The sequence below is a fragment of the Chanos chanos genome, chromosome 3 (assembly GCF_902362185.1).
Source record: "Chanos chanos chromosome 3, fChaCha1.1, whole genome shotgun sequence".
In the NCBI taxonomy this organism is placed as follows: domain Eukaryota; kingdom Metazoa; phylum Chordata; class Actinopteri; order Gonorynchiformes; family Chanidae; genus Chanos; species Chanos chanos.
In genome coordinates, this window is record NC_044497.1 from 15,326,873 (window position 1) to 15,347,316 (window position 20,444).

Sequence of the window (20,444 nt, forward strand, 5' to 3'; positions counted from 1 at the left end):
TTGGTTTAGTGATGCCAGCTAACTTCAAGAAACTTTTACTAAATTAAGCTTGTATTGTGACTTAGGCCTCAGGGTATGCCAAGGCTGTGATGTTTGCATCTGTAAGGAGGACAGAGGACCATGTATGCATGGACCACTGAGGTATCTGAGTGATCCCTATGAAGACCTAGGCCTGTGTCTTTTAAGATAAACATTTGGAGGACCCCCTCATACCAGTTTCTACCAGCAACCTGGAGCAGTTGCTGCTTGTTTTGCACCTGGTGTTCTCCTTGTCTTAATCTGATGCATTAAAATTTTTATTTGCTATGGTATCAGCCTCTGGAGAATTTTTCTAAGACTTGTTATCCTTTTGATTGGGTATGTACAGGTTTTATACAACTACTTATCAACCACCAACTTATACAACTACTTAGCAACCACGTTTGTAAATTATTATGAATTAGATAGGCATCAGTTGTTTTAAAATACAATTCGATGAACCTAATTCTAAAGCAGACAAGTTAACATGGAAAACTTTTCTGTAGTCTTGCGGTGGACCCTCTATTTTGAATGCAGGTTTCAGAGATATTATTCATAGTGTATGAATTTTCACTGACAGTATCTTCAAATGGGACAGACAAAGGAAAGAAATATGTCAATTTCATTAGCAATAATAACAGCTGGTGGATGTATATTCTCTTTGGCATAATGGCATGAGGTCATCTGAAAAACATCCATGTAGATCACAGGTAGGTCTTTGAATGCTTCCCTCATAATTATATTCAGCTGGATGAAGTACCAGTCATTTGAATATATGTTCTGCCAAAAAACAGAAACATAATTACATTCATATTTGTGAGCTCAGGATAGCAGTGTGAATTCCCTCCTAATAAACAAGCAAGAAAACTAACAAATAAACTAGCAAACAAGTGGCAAATGATTATTATGCATAAGAACTCAGACACTTCATTAATTCAAAGGAAGCTTTTAATAGCCCAGATTTGCTTATGCTCTAAAATTTTTACAGAGATATGTCAGCAAAAGCATATTGCATGGAAAAGTGCACACACATATTGGAATGAGAAAAACACATGCGCACATTCAAAGTACATGTTAGTCCCACAAGTGTGAATCACTTTGAACAGAATCCTACCTTTCTGTGACCGGTGTTGGCAGATTTAATTATCACTTTTGTTTGAGGCGCCCTGTTCAGCAGTGCCAAAACAGCCTGGCGTATTTTTAATACTCGGTGGGCGTAGAAGGTCAGTGGGTGAAAAACAAGATGTGCAAAGATGTTAAAAATGATGATTGTGTCTGGGCCACCAGTTAAGTCATCAATCTGATTGCTTATGTAATGTAGATCTACAGCTGGCATCTTTATAAAACTCAAAGGTAGACCGTGAGGTCTCCACCGGATTATAATGTTATTTTCCATGTTAACAGCCATAAGAGGCCCAATTTTCCTGTGTTTGTGTGTGTTGATTCGTTTCAAGGCTAGAAGAGATGAAGAGAGAAACATTAATCTTGAGTTAGAGCCATCAAGAGTCATCCTGCCTCTATACTGATTTATTTACACCTGTACTTCATTTCATAAGAGATTAACTGCATTAGAGGTGATTTTTATTTATACAAGGGCCTAAGAAACTGTAAGAATGTGTTAAGAACTACATGTACAATGCATCTTTTAAAAACTTAAATAGATACTGCAAAACAATGAAGTTCAATCTGCTTTTCAATGGGAAATGGATGTCTTACATGGAACTTTAATTTCAAAATACTCAAACCACTGCCTTAAGGTGGAGTCTCCCATCATGTAGATCATTTTGTTGTTCAGACACTTCTTCATTTCTATCGGCTTGAAATGATGAATGTTACACACACGAGATGTCCAGACATCTTTCAGATAGAATCCAGCAGGAACTGGTGTTGGCATTCCAGGCTGGCATTTCTCTGTCGCACCTAGGCAACATCATTTCACGAAGACAGAAAGATCAAAGCACATTTTCACAAGTACAAAGTAAAGGTGCAATAGTATTAACTGTCATGATATTATATTGCAACAGCTTTATAGAGATGTTCACCTAAAACTGATGGATCTGTTGCACATTACTACACCAGTGTAACATTAGTGTGACCACAATTCAGTCTGACCCATTGATGAAAAACACAGATTCTCTCAAAATAAATGGGAAAAATGTGATTAAATAATAGTGTTGTTTCCATTTTTTTTCTATACGATTGCTGTTTTCCATCACATGAGCTAATGTTTGCCACTGTGATGTCAATCAACACACAGCGGTTGGTCAAACCCAGAATGCATTTCCATTCTTTGATAAGGACAAGCGCAGTGACAAGGCCCTGAAAGGGATTAATAAACATACCAATGCTCACATTTGATGGAAGAACATTCAAGATGAAATTATGCCCCTTGATGCCTTGGTTTGTCAGAGTCCTGTGCCAGAGATTAAAAACATGTAAAATTCTGATTCATGTGCCACTTACTTATATCATCAAACATGAGTAACCTTCTCATTCTCACCCAGCTAAGAGTTCCCGCTCAAAAGAAGTCAGGGGATTTTTAAATCCACCCCTTTCGTGATACACCCATGTATCACAGGGAAGTGTCGGCGGTTTCTCACACTGCCACTCGTCTCCTGTCTGTGGATCCCGATAATCGCAGCAGCAGTTTCCTGTCTTCCAGCCATCAGCTTGGCCCCATTTCAAATTACAGGACACAGTCTCTTTAATCCTTGTTCCATTGGGTCCAGTGCCCTCAAAATGACCCCAGTAAAAATGTCGCACAACATCAGAATTCAGGTACTTTTTGAAGACTTGTATTGCCTCACTAGAATGGACCAAACGTACGGCAACTTGGGATTTGCCCACCCATGGAAGAAGAAGACGTGCTGAGTACGACCCATTCCGATGATCCAGAACTTCCCCAAAGACACTGGCCTTGGATAAAAACAAAAAGGTATCACTTTAGATGACGATTTCAGCATTAATTTCAAAGGAAGCAGAATGGAAAGCAAAACCAAATTTACACATATAGGCAATGATATAGACAATGATATATGCCACTTATGGCTGATCTGAGATGACCTGAACATTTACAAGTATTACTATCAAACATAACCAGTGCTATGTTTATATATGCTAATTTACGTATTGCCTATAGAACACTTGATGTGAAAGCCAAACTTCACTACTGAGTAAACCAAAAGTACTGAGAGACTAATTAGAAATTTTGACTTCACACAGTAAATCATGAAAACCATTTCAGCTAATTAAATCTAAACCTTTTTACACCTTATTGATTTAAACCAAATTAAACCTCAGTGATTTAAAATAGTGTGTAAACCTTGTTGTGTCCCCATTTGGGCCCTGAAAATGCAGAGACATGTCTGACAGTCTAATAAGTTCACAACGTTTTTCTTTTTCTCTCAATGACTAGCATGTATTGAACCAACTTTTGATATGCATATTAGTCTGATTACATTTTCAATATGCAAACTAACCTTCAACTTAGATGAATAAAGCTTCGCTTGGAAAAAGTCACCTCCATATAGTTTGGGGATATTATTGTGGTCTTTTGCTACTATATGGACATACAATTCATCTCCCGCTCTGTACTTCTCTTTCTGTCCCAGTATGGAGAATGTGGAGCAAGCTGGGCATGTGGTCATGGCTATGTGTGTGATGGGCTGATCTGGAGTTGGCCAGTCCAGAGCCTTCAGCATTCTGGCCCATTCTTCAGGGCTGAATCCAGTGTCAGCAGTTTCAGAGGGTGTAGACTCAGTGCTTACATATTTCCCATTGTGACGTGAGTTGAAAGGTCTCGGGAGGGGAATTTTTTTAATTTGGTTGCCTTCACCAGCTTGGTACCACACAACCTGGAATGGATCATTAACAGTCAGTCACGTTATTTATCTTTAAAAAAAGGAAAGACCAACAGAACAAAACCAGATCGAGACATTTCACTTTCAACTGTTAACAACAATGTGTGTGTGGTTGTCATGGGTGCAAAATTATTTTTGTTGACAAAACAACTCAGCAGAGAGTTATTACTGTGATATACGAAGTAGTCTGAAGCACTTTGACTCACCAGAAACAACATGGTTCCAAAACATGGGAGTATGAAAACAGACCGGAAAAGCTGCCCTCTCCTGTGAGCTAAGACAATGTGTATAAAAAAATCCGTTCTGATATAGCTTTGAGTATAAGTGACAACAAGAAATCGGCGTTTTAGCGTTTTTTTATGGAATTTGTTTGCCTGTCAAACAAATTACGTAAACTGTCGCTAATATAAGCTGGAATTACGACACATAAAACCATGATGCAAACAAGAGAGAAAGCTGTATCTTGATTATGCGAATTCAGACGCATAATTTTCATACATCGTAAATTGTAAACCAGTGCTACAATACATGCTTAAAATGTTAAGCATATAATATAGGCTACTTACCTGAAAAATACATATTTTTGTTTTTATTGTTTTGGAAACGGCACAGCAAGTCCATAATGTTGTTAGCCCTCATGCGCTGATGTACAAAATTGTCAGGGAAGAGAAAGTAGTTGGCAGTTTGCGTTCAAATATGTTGAGCTGAAAACGAAGTGCCAGACCAAACGCATCAGTACAACGTCTGACTGACGAAAAAGTATAATTTCGTTCTATTCCAGTTTTGTTGAGTGTCACACCTGGAACACAGCAGGTAATGGAATACCCGTCATTTTTGCTCCTGAAAGGTGTAACGAACGGCGTTACGGAAGTAGGCTGATAAAGGTGCAAGTCTTAGTGTAGATATCTAGAGCTTTACACTAGCGTAAATTCCCTTGTCTTACGAAATTTAAAAAACAAGAAAGAAAAAAATCATTCAGCCAGAGTGTTTGCTCATATCTATGGTTTAACGGCACCTGTTTATAGAAGAAAGGGAAGGATTTGTCTCAGTGGAAGCTAGAATGTTTTGTGTTTTATAAGAGACGAATTATTGTAACATCGATTGTGACAACGGTTCATTATGAGATATAGAATCATCTGAGAAGTTTACGTTTTGTCAGTCGCAATCGTGTCAGTTACAGGTGTAAGAGTGAAATGTGTGGGGTAGGAACCTCAAAGCATTAGGTGTATTTTTAGGTGAGGGCGTTTTTCTGGGGTAACACAAGAGGGGAAAAACAAAATGAAAAGTATTTGTTATAAAGAAAAACAAAACAAACAAACAACTCCCCAAACAAACAGACAAAAACCCCCAAAACAAAACAAAAAAACCCCCAGCAAAACAAAAGAAAAGTTCCATAATGTTTCAATAACTTTTTACTTTTTTGTTGTTCAATAAACTGAATGATTTAACTACAGAATTCAGTTCTAGGAGGAAAGGTGAGATCTTAGGTAGTGGTCTAGAAGACTTCTGTTTGTGAATAAAAAAAAATTGCATATGGGATAATGAAATTAATCAGATATTCAAGAGCGCCATCATCTGGATTATCATAGTAACAGATAATATCCCTGGTCCAGTTGATCAAAAAATTTAATTTGGCTCAGAATGATCCAGATTTGGAAATCCCATGTTTTGCTTTCTAGCAAGTAATTCATCTTATTTTTGTGTCAGTTTTTCAAAGCAACATTGGATTGGATCACCCTGATCCATATACAAACTTTTCAAGATTACCAAATCCAGATTGTCAGTGCTCCAAATCTGGATTGCCAGTGTTCAAAATGGGGTTATATATCACAATGTAGGCTCCTAGCTATGTAAAGAACAACAGGTGGAATAGCCAGTGTGGGGTCACTTCATTTGGAGACACAGAAAACGGCACAATAAAACAACACAAACATCCCTTTCCATTTTCAATTTCTTTTAAACAGTCAGACCCCTCATCTGACCCACAACAAATAAATAAAAACAAACAAATATACATTATTCACAAATACATTGTGGATATTTTTTAAAGTCATAAAAAGGCTAAATGTCCAATAGTTAACAAAATAAAGAATGAGGGACAGACTGGACATGTAATAAAGGATGCAGTTGTTAGAAACTACTTTTGACTGGTTCACCTCTGATGATAGTGTCATTGTAATTAATATACAGTGATAAATGACAATTAAAATTAAATATATTATTTTTGCTTGATATTGACAGGATATTGACAGCTGTTTGGAGGATTATTTTATGGGGACAACCCCCCCCCCCTTTTTTTATGATACTGTACTGAAAGGCTTAGGTAGGTAGCCTAATGTCTACTTTATCTACTTTATCAATGCAATGGTTAAACAAATCAAGTACATAAACAAATGTATATATACTACATGATAGAAATGTTGTATTATTTGACCAATTTTAAAGTTTTATTACATTTTGTTCCTGAAATCCACCCTGAATCCACCCTTCTGCTGGGATCAGGATAATCCAGATTTTTTGGATCAAAGATATCCCAATCCTACTAAAAAGTTTTGAAGAACACATACTCAATGTTTGATACAGACCAAAACCAAGATTGGATTACGTGATCTGATCTGATTTCAGAATCCTTTTTTTCTTTTGAACAACCCCTTTTCAAGATGTGATCCAATCCAATAGCTAGAATCTGATCAGATCACTTCTGAGCAACTGGGGCCCCTGAGATTAAAAGAGTAGACCGTTAGTAGCGTCAAAAAAATGAGACTCTAGATCTGTCCAAAATTTTCAGGATATTTCACAATCAAAAAATAGGTGAGAAATTGTTTCTATAGTATGTTTGCAAAAGGTACAAGAAATATTAATGTTTTTAAATTTAGCAACAAGACAATTAGCAGGGTATATCTTATGTAACATTTTGAAATGTACCTCCTTGGCCTTATTTGAAATACAATACTTATAAGGTAAGAGCCAAGCCCTTCTCCAGCTTGAGACCTCCAGAAAAACTTGCCTCTAGGTACAGTTTTGTTCTCTCTTTGAAAAGATTGGTGAATACGCTTATTGGTACACTTCATAGCCCTGTTTATTCTTGGTTTTAAGATGCGTCTTGGGCGATCGGATCACAAGTGGATGGTCAAGACACATTGCTGCTTATACCTGTGTCTATCATGCGTCTCCAAGGTGTCTTTTTTAATTAATAATTTCATTATTACTTTTATAACAACACAATAAGTATGAAGGAGAGCATATAATATGAGAAGAGAGAGAAGAAAGACAGTGAGACAAAAATACACATTTTCACATTATAGTTTAACGCTTGGGGGGGAATAAAGATCTTCATAAAGATTTTTAATACAGTACAAACTGCAACAGTTTTAATTGCTTTTGCTTTGGGGAGTGCTGAACTGAACAAATGTATGGTTTGAACTCTTTACTAAAGGCGACAAAACATGGTTTCCTACCTATATTTACATTTATGGATGTGAAATTTAGCCATTATAATAATAAAATTAATTGTGTACACATAAGTATTTTTCTGTATTATTTTCCGGGAGACCAAACAAAACATTCTTCCAAAGTAAGATAAATCCTTCATCAATATCTTCAGTAATAAAGGCACATAGGTTTTGCCAGAAATTCCTCACAATTGGGCAATGCCAAAATAAATGCACAACAGTTTCTGGACAGCCATAACAGAAACTATAATTCACATCAAAGCCTCTCATTTTTTTAAACATATTGTTTGGCTGGACAGAATTTATGAATGAGTTTAAAAGAAATGAGGTCAGTTTTCATTGTTTAAACCAGTGCTTAGTTTCCTTTGGTTCATTTAGTTAATAATTCAATCATTAGTTGCAAAGGTTTAGTTAAGATTAAGTGCTAACTGTAAAGCTCATAGTTTATCTTTCTGCCTTACTCTGCATCAAGTATCCTTGTCCCCAGTCCAGGACACCCGTCTGTGAATCCTGCTCTGTGTCAACCTGGTTGCCTTGTTTGTATCTTAGTCCACCTCCTGCAAAGCAAGCCCATGGTTAACTGCCCATGCACCCAGTCTCTAGTCTCGTGACACAGTGTAAAATCCAGCTGTAGGAGGTGTGTTACTGATACGACATCAGGAAATATTCAGTGAGGACGGGCAATGTGTCCCTCTAAGACCTTAAGCCATCAATGAGCACTATTACAGCAGTCCTATTGACAATACTATTGAAAGTTTCAAATTTAACAACAGAGTCAATCTCTTGATTTATTTCAGTGAGGTCAGTACTGTTGCTTCTGACATAATGACCAAGCTGTTTTAAGGAATAGATTTCTCAGCTTTATGCTTGCAACCAGGGCCACACACACACACACACACACACACACACACACACAGATAAATCAACTAAATCTGTTAGTGTTGTGATATCTACACTAAATGTCAGTAATAAATATCAGCAAAATAGCAGCACAGTGCTATCTCTTGAGTTTTCTAATGACTCTGGAGTGAGCCTTTTTAAATTAAATATTTTTTAATTTTTAAAACATTTTTGAACTGCTTTTTAATTTATCATGATTTATTATGCTTTGTCATATATTATTTTATAATAACTGTTGTACTTTTAGTATTGTTAATGTTGATAGCTGCACATAGAATGACATCAAATGAGTATGGATCACTGTAGTGAAAGAATGTCTTTGATAGTCTACATTTTAAAACTGTTGTTGCTGTTTTGAATGAGGAAGCATTTATCACCTCTTTTAGTGCTACCTGAAAACATGCATGGTGTTCATTTCAGCTGAGAAGGTGTCAAAATGATCTGATTCAGTGTTAATATTTTACATCTCAGTTATTACTCAACCAACACTGTGATGCACTAATAATGTCAACACTTTGAAAGGTGCTAAACGAATACTTTTGAATACCAGCCTGGTAGGGATGTGCAGAGAGCCAAGTATTTGTATTTGTATCTTTATTTGTTGAGGCAGCAAAATTATCTGTATTTGTATTTGTATTCGGATAAAAGTGAAAATAGGCATAACAATCCTGTTTTTGTTTTTATTACACTTCTAATTTCCAGGTATTAATGTGTTAATATAAGTGCTCTTCAGTAAACTGTTATAATAATTAGGAACACTCAAATGTAATATTGGTGTGTGGTTTTCATAAACCCAGCAATAAACATCTATAACCATAAACATCATTGAAAAGAAAATCATTTTGAAACTAACATTCAGTTCCTAATCCACACTCAAGCCAATAAATGAAACTCTAAACTAATAAATACCTATGTGAACATTGTGAACCCCGCCACCACCCGCCCTAATTGGAGGACGCGACCGTGTGACACACAGGCTGACGATCAGTGAGCACAGCGTGCAGGTGAACTAGCTACTAACTACAATACGCTGCTAACGTAGGCTAATCTACTACGTGGAGCATCTTGTTCTCCACGTTGTTAGTAGTTATACTTTAGTATAGGATTCACAAATAACGGAATACCTTATCTTTTGGCACATCAGCACCACATTACCCTAAGTATCAGGACTTTGAAAAGATTGTGCAAGAAACTGTTTAAGACAGAACCACTTGGAGGACACTGCCACGAGAATAAAGTGGTAATTTTACAAGAAAGAAATCATAATACTACGGGAATAAAGCCGTCATTTTACGAGAAAGAAGTCATAATATTAAGAGAATAAAGTCGTAATTTTAGGCTACTTGTTATTTTAGAGAGGGAATATCAGAAGAGCAGACTGCCACCTGCGTTAAAATGAGGAACGTGGAGTGTCTTGTGAAGTTATACTTTAGTATAGTGTAGGTTTCACGAATAATGAAATACTTAATCTTTTGGCACATCAGCACCACACTGCCGAAAGTTATTTGACATGTTTTTTCTTCTACAACTCTTTAAAATATTTGTACGAAATAAATAACCTTTTTACTTTTTTTTTTTAATCAGTATGACAGCAATCAAGGGCTCACTCCTCCCATTCTAGGCTATACTCTACACTTTATCATAGATAAACATATTACCAGACCTCCTTACCTCTTATGTAGGAGAAGATTGATCTGTTTATTGAGGTATTGGGTTGTTTACAGCTGAAAATCCATTCACTATGAAATGGAACTGGTCTAGATTGTAAGGGTTCAGACCGTTCAGTGTGAAACATGCTGTTGCCACAAACCAAGCAACTATGCTGAGTAAGACCACAATTAGTGACAGTCACTTCTATGTCTTTAATGTCAGCTTTCTTAAATTTTGATATTTATTTAATTGTATTTTGACATTTCCATATGTAAACGTCAGCTTGTGACATTGTTTACTGAGGATGCAAACTATGTCAAAGCTGATCATCTGAGTTGACAAGTCCATACACACCAGTAGATGGCGCCCTTTCCCAGCGTACGAAGACATTTTTATTATACTTTTTTTTTTCTTTTACCCCTACAGAGGCATTTAATTTTTTCAAACAGCTGTTTCAAAGACCAAGATGTCTACAGCAAATAGTCAGTCTAACATCTTGCTGAAGACCTTAATTACTTAGTAATTTTACATTAAAATGCCAAACTCTTACTCACTTATGGTGAGTGACAGTAGTATGAATTTGATTCTGCTTTATTAAAAACAGAGCAATGATTATACTTCTATGATGGTAACATCTAACGGTCAGCTGTTGTGATGAACCCTTCCGTAATATATCGGTCTTGTATGAACGCTTTTTAAAGCTGTATCAAGTGCTGGCGTTTTGACCTCAGCACAATAGCTCTTCCTTTTGAGTTTTGCATATTCAGATTCTGTTGCGGGAAAAGGAGTTTAGACAACAAAGCAAAACAAAACGTGTGACAACAACAGCAACAACATCAGTAGCAACAACCACAGTAATAATAATTAGAAGCAGAAGAAGAAGATTGGACAGATAGAGAGGGTTGTGGGCATGGATAAGCGACGAAAAGGTTCGTGTAGAAAGGTTTGTTGTTGTTTAGAAAATGCAGAAAATGCACAGCATGGTCGTATTACTGAGACTACATCTACTTCCTCACTCCACCTACCTTCTCGTTATTGATTATATATAACGGAACAGTACACGTATAAAATATAGACTGACAATACATGATAACATTATACGGTTAGCTTAGTTCAGCCACACATTTGTGACACGTCATCTGTAATTCTCATTTGGGATAGAAGGTTAGCGCCTGATCGTTCATTTGCAGCAATACTTTTTGCATGATGTTTTCGCTCTGGGAGCAATGAGGTAAGTCTTGGCGACGGCTGCCGTTCATTCTGATCGAACCCTAGTTTGCGCTTTGTAGGAAACTAAATTTGTAACGCATACACGAAGGCCAAATGCAGAGTAAATCTGTGAATTGTATTATTATTATTATTATTATTATTATTATTATTATTATTATTACTATTATTATTATTGCTACTACTACTACTAGACTACTACTATTAAGAACATGAAAAAGTTGAACAAGACAGCTGCTAGAGCACGACTGCTTCTCGAAAGCAGAAATTGCTCAGTAGAAGTCAAATTTAATATACCTATGGGTTTATTACGGGTTTATGGGTTATTGCCCAACTAAAAGACCTTTCTCTCCTCTGAAGAGTGGAAACTGACAGACAAGTCAAAGAACCCATGGCGCTATTGAATGAAATACGACACCGGTTACGTTCCAATAGAAAACGCGAATGGGAGGGTCTACGTCGATTCGGATTGAATCAGTTCAGCCTAATAGTTGCAAGACACAGCACATCAGACTGAATAACAAAAGAGGCTTCGAAATGGACTGCACTCTCCGATTTCGGAATTTTGAAACGATTGGATAATTATTTGCCAGTGTCTTATTTTAAAGCAGCGGTCGTTAGTGGGGCAAGTGATTATTAATATCAGGAGAAGCCGACTGTTACAGAAAGATCTCGCAGAGATACACCAGATTCAAACTACGCAGAAATGTCCACTTCTGATGCAGACGGTGTTTATATAGATAAACGTGTCGTTTTCATGTTTGTCGAAGACTATCATCCGTTATTTTTGCGAGAATGAATGTAATGTATGCACTGTGTATTTTTATGAGAGGTAAGGGGATCCTTGCGCAGTGCAGTGAAGATAGACCAACATTACAGTGTTTTGGATTGCGAATGAGATAAGTATTGCATGAGCTGCTGCCTGATCAGGAAATAGTCTGTTTCGTTCATGTGTTACTGTTATTCAGCATATACAGAAAACCGCTGCTTTTTCTTTCTTCATTGTGTCATACTGAGAAATGTATGTCTGAGTGGCACAAACCACTCACCCGTTTAATAGCTATAGATGAGAGGAAAACAGTACCAGCAACTTAAGATAACTGCTCCCTATGAGAAGGATGCAGTATATGGAAGAAAGCTCAAAACATACAGCAACCATACCAAAATAATAGCTCAGCCAGGAATCATGATGAAGGTGTTACGCAGAAAGAGGATTGTTTTATTCATTGCCTATTTTCTGCTGTTGGTTCTGACTATGTTGAACTTGGCTAATTACAAATGGACTAAGGAACCACAACAGTGCAATCACCAGATGAGGAGCACTCCATTCCAGGGCAGATCTGATATCCGTTTCCTTTACAGACCCTCCCTGGCTAAGAAAAGACAGCTTGTCTACATCCTGACCACTTGGAGGTCTGGATCGTCTTTTTTCGGAGAGCTCTTTAATCAAAACCCAGAAGTGTTCTTCTTGTATGAACCCATGTGGCACATCTGGCAGAAACTGTACCCAGGTGATGCTGTCTCTCTACAAGGGGCAGCAAGAGACATGCTGAGCTCCCTATATCGCTGCGACTTTTCTGTTTTCCAGCTGTACAACAGCCCTGGGGGCAAGAATTTTACCTCACTTGGACTCTTTGGAGCCACCCTCAATAAAGTCATCTGCTCCTACCCTTTGTGTTCAGCCTACAGGAAGGATGTGGTGGGTATGGTTGATGATAAGGTGTGTAAAAAGTGCCCTCCGCAGAGCCTCAGACTTCTAGAGGAAGAGTGTCTGAAATATAACACTATTGTTATCAAAGGGGTGCGAATCTTGGATGTTAACATATTGGCTCCTCTGATGGAGGACCCATCCCTGGATCTCAAGGTGATTCACCTGGTTCGAGACCCGAGAGCAGTGGCTAATTCCAGGATCAAATCCAGACATGGCTTGATTCGTGAGAACTTACAGGTGGTCAGGAGCAGGGACCCAAAACTTCGACGAATACCGTTTGTTGATCCTGGACATAAAGTAAGCAAAAAGGATGGTGCCGACTACCACTCCATTGGAGCTATGGAAGTGATATGTGACAGGACTTTAAGGAGCTTGAGAACTGCCTTAAACCCTCCCAGCTGGCTGAGAGGAAAATACATGGCGGTACGCTACGAGGACCTGGTGGAGAACCCTGTCAAAGTGCTACGAAGCGTTTACCGCTTTGTCAACCTCAGTTCCAGCCACGACATTGAGTCTTTTGCCCTGAACATGACAAATGGCACGAGCTCGTCATCTAAGCCGTTTATCGTCTCCTCCAGGAATGCCACTCAAGCAGCCAGTGCATGGAGAACTGTGCTGAGTATTCAACAGATAAAACAGGTAGAGGAATATTGCCATCATGCAATGGCAGTGCTGGGATATGAGCGGGTGAGGACCGCAGGGGAAGCTAAAGACTTACGAAAATCCTTACTGACCTCCTCAAAACTGTGAAAAAGTTCTTGCCAAAAGACAGTAATATCAGACTTTTTCATTTTTGAATGGAGTGACATTTGATTTTAGTTATGGAATATAAGCTTTATTTGGATGAGTTTGACATATGTCAGAATGTATTGTTTTTGCTCGGACCATTACTATTACATTTGCACACACTGGGGTGTTTGGCAATGCATCACCTGTGAACAAGAAGTTACAAAATGAGATGATTGATAAAACTTTACAAATCATGTGTCTTGTATTGTTAACAGAATAAAAATGTGTATTTCAGGGTTGCTGTGAATGTTCCAAACCTGCTATGTTTTATATCCTCTTTTCTCTCTGTTTAATAGAAGACAATGGATGGCAATTAATTACAATGTTAACAGCAACAGCAAAGATCTCATTTCAAAAGCAGGCAGTGTTTTCCTTGTTAGATATGGATCAGCTTGGAGACAATCATTAAACTTGTCTGTTATAATTGCGTCATCTTAAAGACATTTCAGTGGTAGACTCTCGCTTGGAATGTCCTCTATCTCTTTTTTAGGACCTTCATAATGTTATCATCAAGATGTTGGATTAAACATGGAAGTTTCATGAGTCTCACTTACAGTAGTTCTCTTTAACCTCTTACCAAGGATTATTAGTATCTGTGCTTGTCTCACACAAGGTTTGGCATGGATTGATTACTGTCCCAGTCATTGTATAGACTTGTCAAAATTAAGCCTCTGAATTTCACTGACGGTAAAACAGCAAGACAGTCATGTATATTAAAATGTGTTCTGTTCTGTTCATAGTCAGCTTTAAGCTTGACTTTTCAGGGCAGTGTTTCTCTCGAGGGACATCCCTGCCAAGGGTTTTGTTTTCATCCTTATAGGATCCAATATTCATGATCTTGGGACCTTCATTAACCGAATCAAATGAGTTTGTTAAACAAAAGCCTTTGCATGCCAAGGTCAGCCAGGAGATAGATTACCCTCCCTTGTGAGTCTTGGGAATGGCAGAACTTTTTCTCTACTTTTAACGAAGTTGCATCCCACAGTGCAGCCACGTTTCCAATTTCCCAGCTGAGCCAAATTCATAACATACATGACATGAATATATAAGATTGATTTTAATTCCCTGTTTTACTGTTCTGACAAGACTGACTATTTGTTCTGCTGAGAATATCAGGGTGAAAAAAAATAAAGTGAATAGGTTATGGCATAACGTTGTACATTGAGAACCATCCCAGATCAATGGTCTGGTTTGTTTTAGCGTACAAAAGCATCTGTCATGATCCAGTACTGAACAGCAGTCAAAACAATGGCTCTTTGCAACTCGTTTGGTAATGGAGTCTGACTAGATTATAGAAAGTCAGATGCTTATCTGTACAATCTCACAATACCAGTTCAGAGTTCTTTTTTCTTTTAACCCCTGTGTAAGAAATAATGACGTTTTCCAATTGCAAAATCAGCCTTGTGGCATTTCCTTATGTGAAGGCAAAAGAATATGAGGAAGACTTAGCTTTCATCTTGCAAATGTTTCAAGGCTTTTGTGGATAACATATTGATAATTTCACAAAGCCTCAAAAGAGAATGTATTATTAAAATTCACTGCTAATCATTTCTCAAGGAATCTGACAAGAGTACCAGTGTAAGACAGAACTATAAAGATCATTCAAAACAAAGAATTTTAAAACTTGTTCATTTAGAAAATATTTGCCCATATGAATTGCATATTAAGATTTCATTACTGTTATTCACTGTTTGCTTATAAGTGCCGTGGGAAGTGTTTTTGTGAACTGGGGGCTGTTTTATCAGATTAATGTGAGTGAGTAAGAATGGGAAGTATAAAAGTGGAGTAAACATTTAACAAGTTATACAGGGGTAGAGCAAGCATTCAGTATATTACTAAACTTGTTTTTTCCCTGGTGAAGCAAGAAAAGTACGTAAAAAGAGGGTTGTTGCGAGGAGCAAAAGCAGTTCCATATGTTGTTTACCTTTCAGTATGAAAACATGCCTACGCTTGGACAGAGGGGACAAAGGGAATGACCCCACACTGTGCCCTACAGCTGTCCATCTGGTCACCATGGTGACAGCCCGCACACTTTGTGTGTGCGTGTGTGTGTGTGTGTGTGTGAGAGAGAGAGAGAGAGAGAGAGAGAGAGAGAGAGAGATGGGGTAAGAGGGCCCTTGATATTTGTGATCTGAGAGGGTAAGGTCAAACAGTCCAAGTGAGCACCACCATAGTGTCCTCTTCCCGCTGACTGTCTGTATTAGGGGACTCAGTAATTACCACCATGGATGTCCCTGTTTGTTTCAGTGCGTAGTCATTTATACATGGTCATTGCAGTGAATTACATCCAGCAACATTGGACACAAGCAGCTTCAATCTGTATCCATTTCTCTGAACAGTCCTTGGACTGTTGTCATTTTAGTCTTGTCTGTTTTTAGCTTTCTTTATGAAACACTTTGAGTAAAAAAAGGAGGAAAAAAAAAGTAAAAAGAAAACACACACACACACACACACACACACACACACATACACATAGACACCTCAGTTGGAATTTTCAATCAACTGCATGAACAGTTTCATTCAGACGGATGAAAAAACATGATTTTGTGGTTAAGCCAGTTTTAGACAGTCTACTATGAGACAGTAATACTTGGACTGTGCTGAGCATCAATAAGAATTGCGTTAAGATTCGTTTTGAGAGAGAGAGAGAGAGAGAGAGATGTTTCGTCTTTTGTAGGAACAGGCACAAAGTGAAATACAATCCAACAAATTTGTATGGTTTGCCCAGGAGAGACAGTAAAGTCGCAGAACATTAGAGACATCAGAACAAAGCTGTCAGAGCTAAAGCACATTGTAAGACAGCAGAAAATATATGCCCCCCACCCCCCACCCCCCCACTGTTGCTCTGGTTCCATACAAGGACAATGTGAGCAGTGTGTGTTGACAGTCTTTATGGTTATTTTCTCCCCTGTCTGACTTTAGGTAGAATTCCAGTGACTTTATGATTTTCCAGTGAGTATATGAGTCTTGTCAGAGTGTAAACAGTCTGAAGACATTGGGCTAGTTTAATGACAGAGTATCTGATTCACATATGTAAACACTGCTAAATGCTGTTTTGGACTGCCATGTCAAAACAAGGTGTAAAAATTGATGTTAAACAACTACACACACACACACACACACACACACACAGACACCATACTTTAGACCTTATGAAGAAAATTAATCTATGTTCGCATGCTAACGAAGGTGCATGTTTATTTGTGTGAAGGAGTGTTTAAAGGCTTAGTTAGCAATGGGTAGTACCTTGTACATTATCTTCTCCTTTCTGTGGCAATAAGATAGGACTGTTTGTGGGAACACACAGGTCTATGGATTTACCTTCATGTTCGACCTTTAATGCTCCTAAATTAAAATTAGAACTACAATCTACCTTATGAGTGATTTCGTTTCTTGATAACACACTCTACTGTTTTCATAAAAGTTTCTTGTGTCCAATTTATATTACTTCATCTAGCTTGTCAGGAACTAACAAACAAACTGTAACATGATATTATGCCTCATGCATCACAATATCATTATGCATACAATAAAAAATACTTACCTGATAATTTCCCCAGTGGGGCAGATTATGTTTGATTCTAAATGATAAATTATATTGCTTTATGAGGAGTATATTAATACAGGTTTTCATATATTTTGTTCTTTCAACTCATAACGAAAGTGTAAGAATGTACAACATTGTTTCAGTTCTACAGATTTGACTTTTTTAAAGATCTGGATGATGAATGTAAATCTATCCCATACAATAAATGGGGCATTCTTAAGTGGTCTGTAAGTTGTACTAATGGACCTAGTGGACACTTGATAAGAGTTAAGAGAATTTGAAGTTGGCCATGTTCTAATACCAAATAACCAATCTTTCTCCAGAACAGCAGCAGGTCTGAGTGTTTGTCTTAACTGTTGTTTGTAAGTCAGTGTGATTTCTTCCCAATGGGAAAAACAAGGATATGTATCCTCCAGTAGATTCAGCCACACAACTACACAACTACATGACCCACTGAATGTCAGTAGGACATTTCTCACAGACTACAGTTACAGACAAACTCATGCACAAACAATAGCCCCAACCATGTACATCTTTGTAAGGACATGCGTACACACGTACACAGACATGAGCACACGTGAACACACAAAAACACACTTTTCTGAAATAAATCCCTTAACAACAAAACATGGCAGATGATTAGTTTCCAGGAAAAACATGAAATGGAAACTTCACTGAGCGTTGTTGCAGTTACAAGGACTCCACAAGCGCAAATGAGGGTTCTCGTTCCTTAAACCATTGCTTGTAATCACCTTGAGCCTAAGGGAGTTCTTAAATGCTTTGAAGTCTCTCAAAGCCAATGACCGTGGAAAAGATCCTTTGCCAATGAGCTCTGAGGCTTATGGGAAAACAAATCTCCCACATGGGCTGAAACAAACCTGAGCCACACTGTTGGGAGCTCTGTACCCTCCAGTCACAGTTCAATTACCTGGCAGTGATACAACTTTCTTAGGTTGCCCCCCCCCCACACCCCCTGGATTAGTTTGACTACATATACCACAAAGGCAAGACCCCCCCCCCCACCCCCGCCACCCCCCCCTTGTGTGAGCGCGTGCACACACACACACACACACACACACACACACACACACACACACACACTTCAAGGAGCGTTTCATTAACTCACATTGACATATTGAAGTCATTCCACTGCTTACTCTATGCTGATGTCTTGTGGCGTTTCCATGGTGACGGCTCATGAGGTGCTGTGTGTGTGTGTATGTGTGTGTGTGTGTAGGGGGCAAAAGCTGTTGAAGCAGGTGGAGGTGGTGGTACAGTTTTCCTAGATGCTTAGAGAATTTATTGTTCTCTTTTTGAGAGAAGTAAGGAGGTGGAGAAATGAGAGATAGACCTGTTCTCCCTGTGTCTGTTCATCCCTCCATCAAATCCAAAAAAAAACAAACAACAACAAAAAAAACAGCTTGTGGTTCACGGCCGCCTTAGTAAATGGAAACATGCAGTAAATCTCAGAACTATCCATAAAAATGATTAAAGGGAAGGGTTGGGTCATTTAGCTGACAGGAATGTAGGAAGGTCAAAGACATGAAGGAATGGTCAAATATGTAATGTGTAGAGGTAGATTATAAGACAGCTCCACACAAATACAGTTCAAATACTGCACCCTATGTTCACCCTGACTCTCCCCAGATCAGCAGGAAAGTGTATACGCCTCAGAAGACCCCGATCTGCTTTAGTGACACAGTAGCTAGCAACATTTATCAACTCTCAGGCATATTTCTACCTGGTTGTTTTATGGTCATCATCTGCCTGGGAAACTTTTTCACAGTAGGCTGGGGAGAACTAAACGGCAATGAAATACGCAACAGGCTCCTGATAAGAAGAAATGAGCTGATAGATAGACCTCACATAAAACTCGCCATCAAGTAGTGTACAAGTGTCTCTTGCCAGAGGGAAAATGACTCATGAGAAGTGTAGCAAAACAGCAAACTGCTCTAGCAGGCGTTTTCTGTTTAGTGTTCACGTTTTTGCTGACACGATCAGACCTGCTGCTGGTGCAGGCATACATTACAATATGGGGCATGATTGTCAAGTCATCATTTCAAACATGTTTGGCACTTTAAATCTCTTGGCCCTTTTTCACTTTTTACCCCAAGTCCACACCATTCTCCACATCGTAATTTTATTGCATTGCTACCCCTAACACCGTGATAGGTGGAGTTCGATATTTTGAAGAGAAAGCAAGTTTAGCAGGTTGATCAGGATCAGTTAATAATTCCGAGAATGCTGTATTGCACAAATCGTCTGCACTATCAAGTTCTGACAGGAATGCCATGATCTGTTCAACAACTTTCTTTGATCACACACACACACACACACACACATATATATATGTGTGTGTGTGTGTGTATGTGTGTACTGGGTGTATACACACCCACTTTGTTGTGAAGACCTGTGGTGAGGTCGCTCCGTGTCCTTTATTTCCGGATTGAGTTACAATCCCTGTTCAGAGGCAGTGATCTGAGCAACTTACATGTGTAACCACACATATACACATACACACACACAGGTGTATAAAGGTGTGTTATACTTTACTGTTGCTCATTTTCATTCCTCCCAGGCGAGTTGTAACTAGAGGAGAGGCCGAGAGGAAGTTGAGTCCTGTTTAGTCACAGTCCTCTATGTGGTGTACCAGTGCTTCTCTGCTAGTGCCCAACAGAGCATGAGAGAGTCACAGAAATTACCCCTCGCACAAAGACCTTCTTAGACCTCCGTGGACCTCAACTAATGTAAATGAGGGTGAGTGAGTATCCCGGGAGTGTCAGGCAGGCCGTATCCAGTGACCTCTGATCTCTGAGGCAGCCTTCCTGCTGCCTTGTGAATGAGAACAGCCCCACGTTCTCATAGAGGAACTTTTAAAGAAAGGATTTCAAGTGTGGTTTAAATCTCCTCTGTATTTCCTGCCAAGTCTTACTGAGAGACACAGATACACCAGCCATTTACATTAGAATAACACCACAGGTCCGCCGAGATCCAAAGCACGGCCTGAATCATTCATGTCCCTCCCTATTAAAGAGTTTCATCTGGGTCCCAAAAAGAGTTTTATCCGGCAAAAGAACCAATCAACCAACCAACCTACCAGCCACCCAACCAATCAACCAACCAACCAACCTACCAACCAAGTAACCAACCCACCAACCAACCAACCAACCTACCAGCCACCCAACCAACCAACTAACCAAACAACCAACCTACCAACCAAGCAACCAAGCAACCAACCAAACAACCAATCTACCAGCCACCCAACCAACCAACCAACCAACCTACCAGCC

General features: G+C 38.7%; 2 protein-coding genes across 2 annotated transcripts; one reads left to right on the top strand and one right to left on the bottom strand.

Moving 5' to 3' along the window:
• Positions 1-603: 603 nt before the first annotated feature.
• Positions 604-4,710, bottom strand: LOC115806748 (NXPE family member 3-like). Its single transcript, XM_030767611.1, has 7 exons — positions 4,678-4,710; positions 3,498-3,872; positions 2,519-2,934; positions 2,361-2,431; positions 1,735-1,938; positions 1,133-1,473; positions 604-798 (listed from the first exon to the last, which is right to left on the bottom strand). Exons 1-7 carry the CDS (start codon positions 4,708-4,710, stop codon positions 604-606), a joined length of 1,635 nt encoding a protein of 544 aa, XP_030623471.1.
• Positions 4,711-12,173: 7,463 nt separating this feature from the next.
• On the top strand, positions 12,174-13,568 carry chst2b (carbohydrate (N-acetylglucosamine-6-O) sulfotransferase 2b). Its single transcript, XM_030770015.1, has one exon. It carries the CDS (start codon positions 12,174-12,176, stop codon positions 13,566-13,568), a length of 1,395 nt encoding a protein of 464 aa, XP_030625875.1.
• The last annotated feature ends 6,876 nt before the right edge of the window (positions 13,569-20,444 follow it).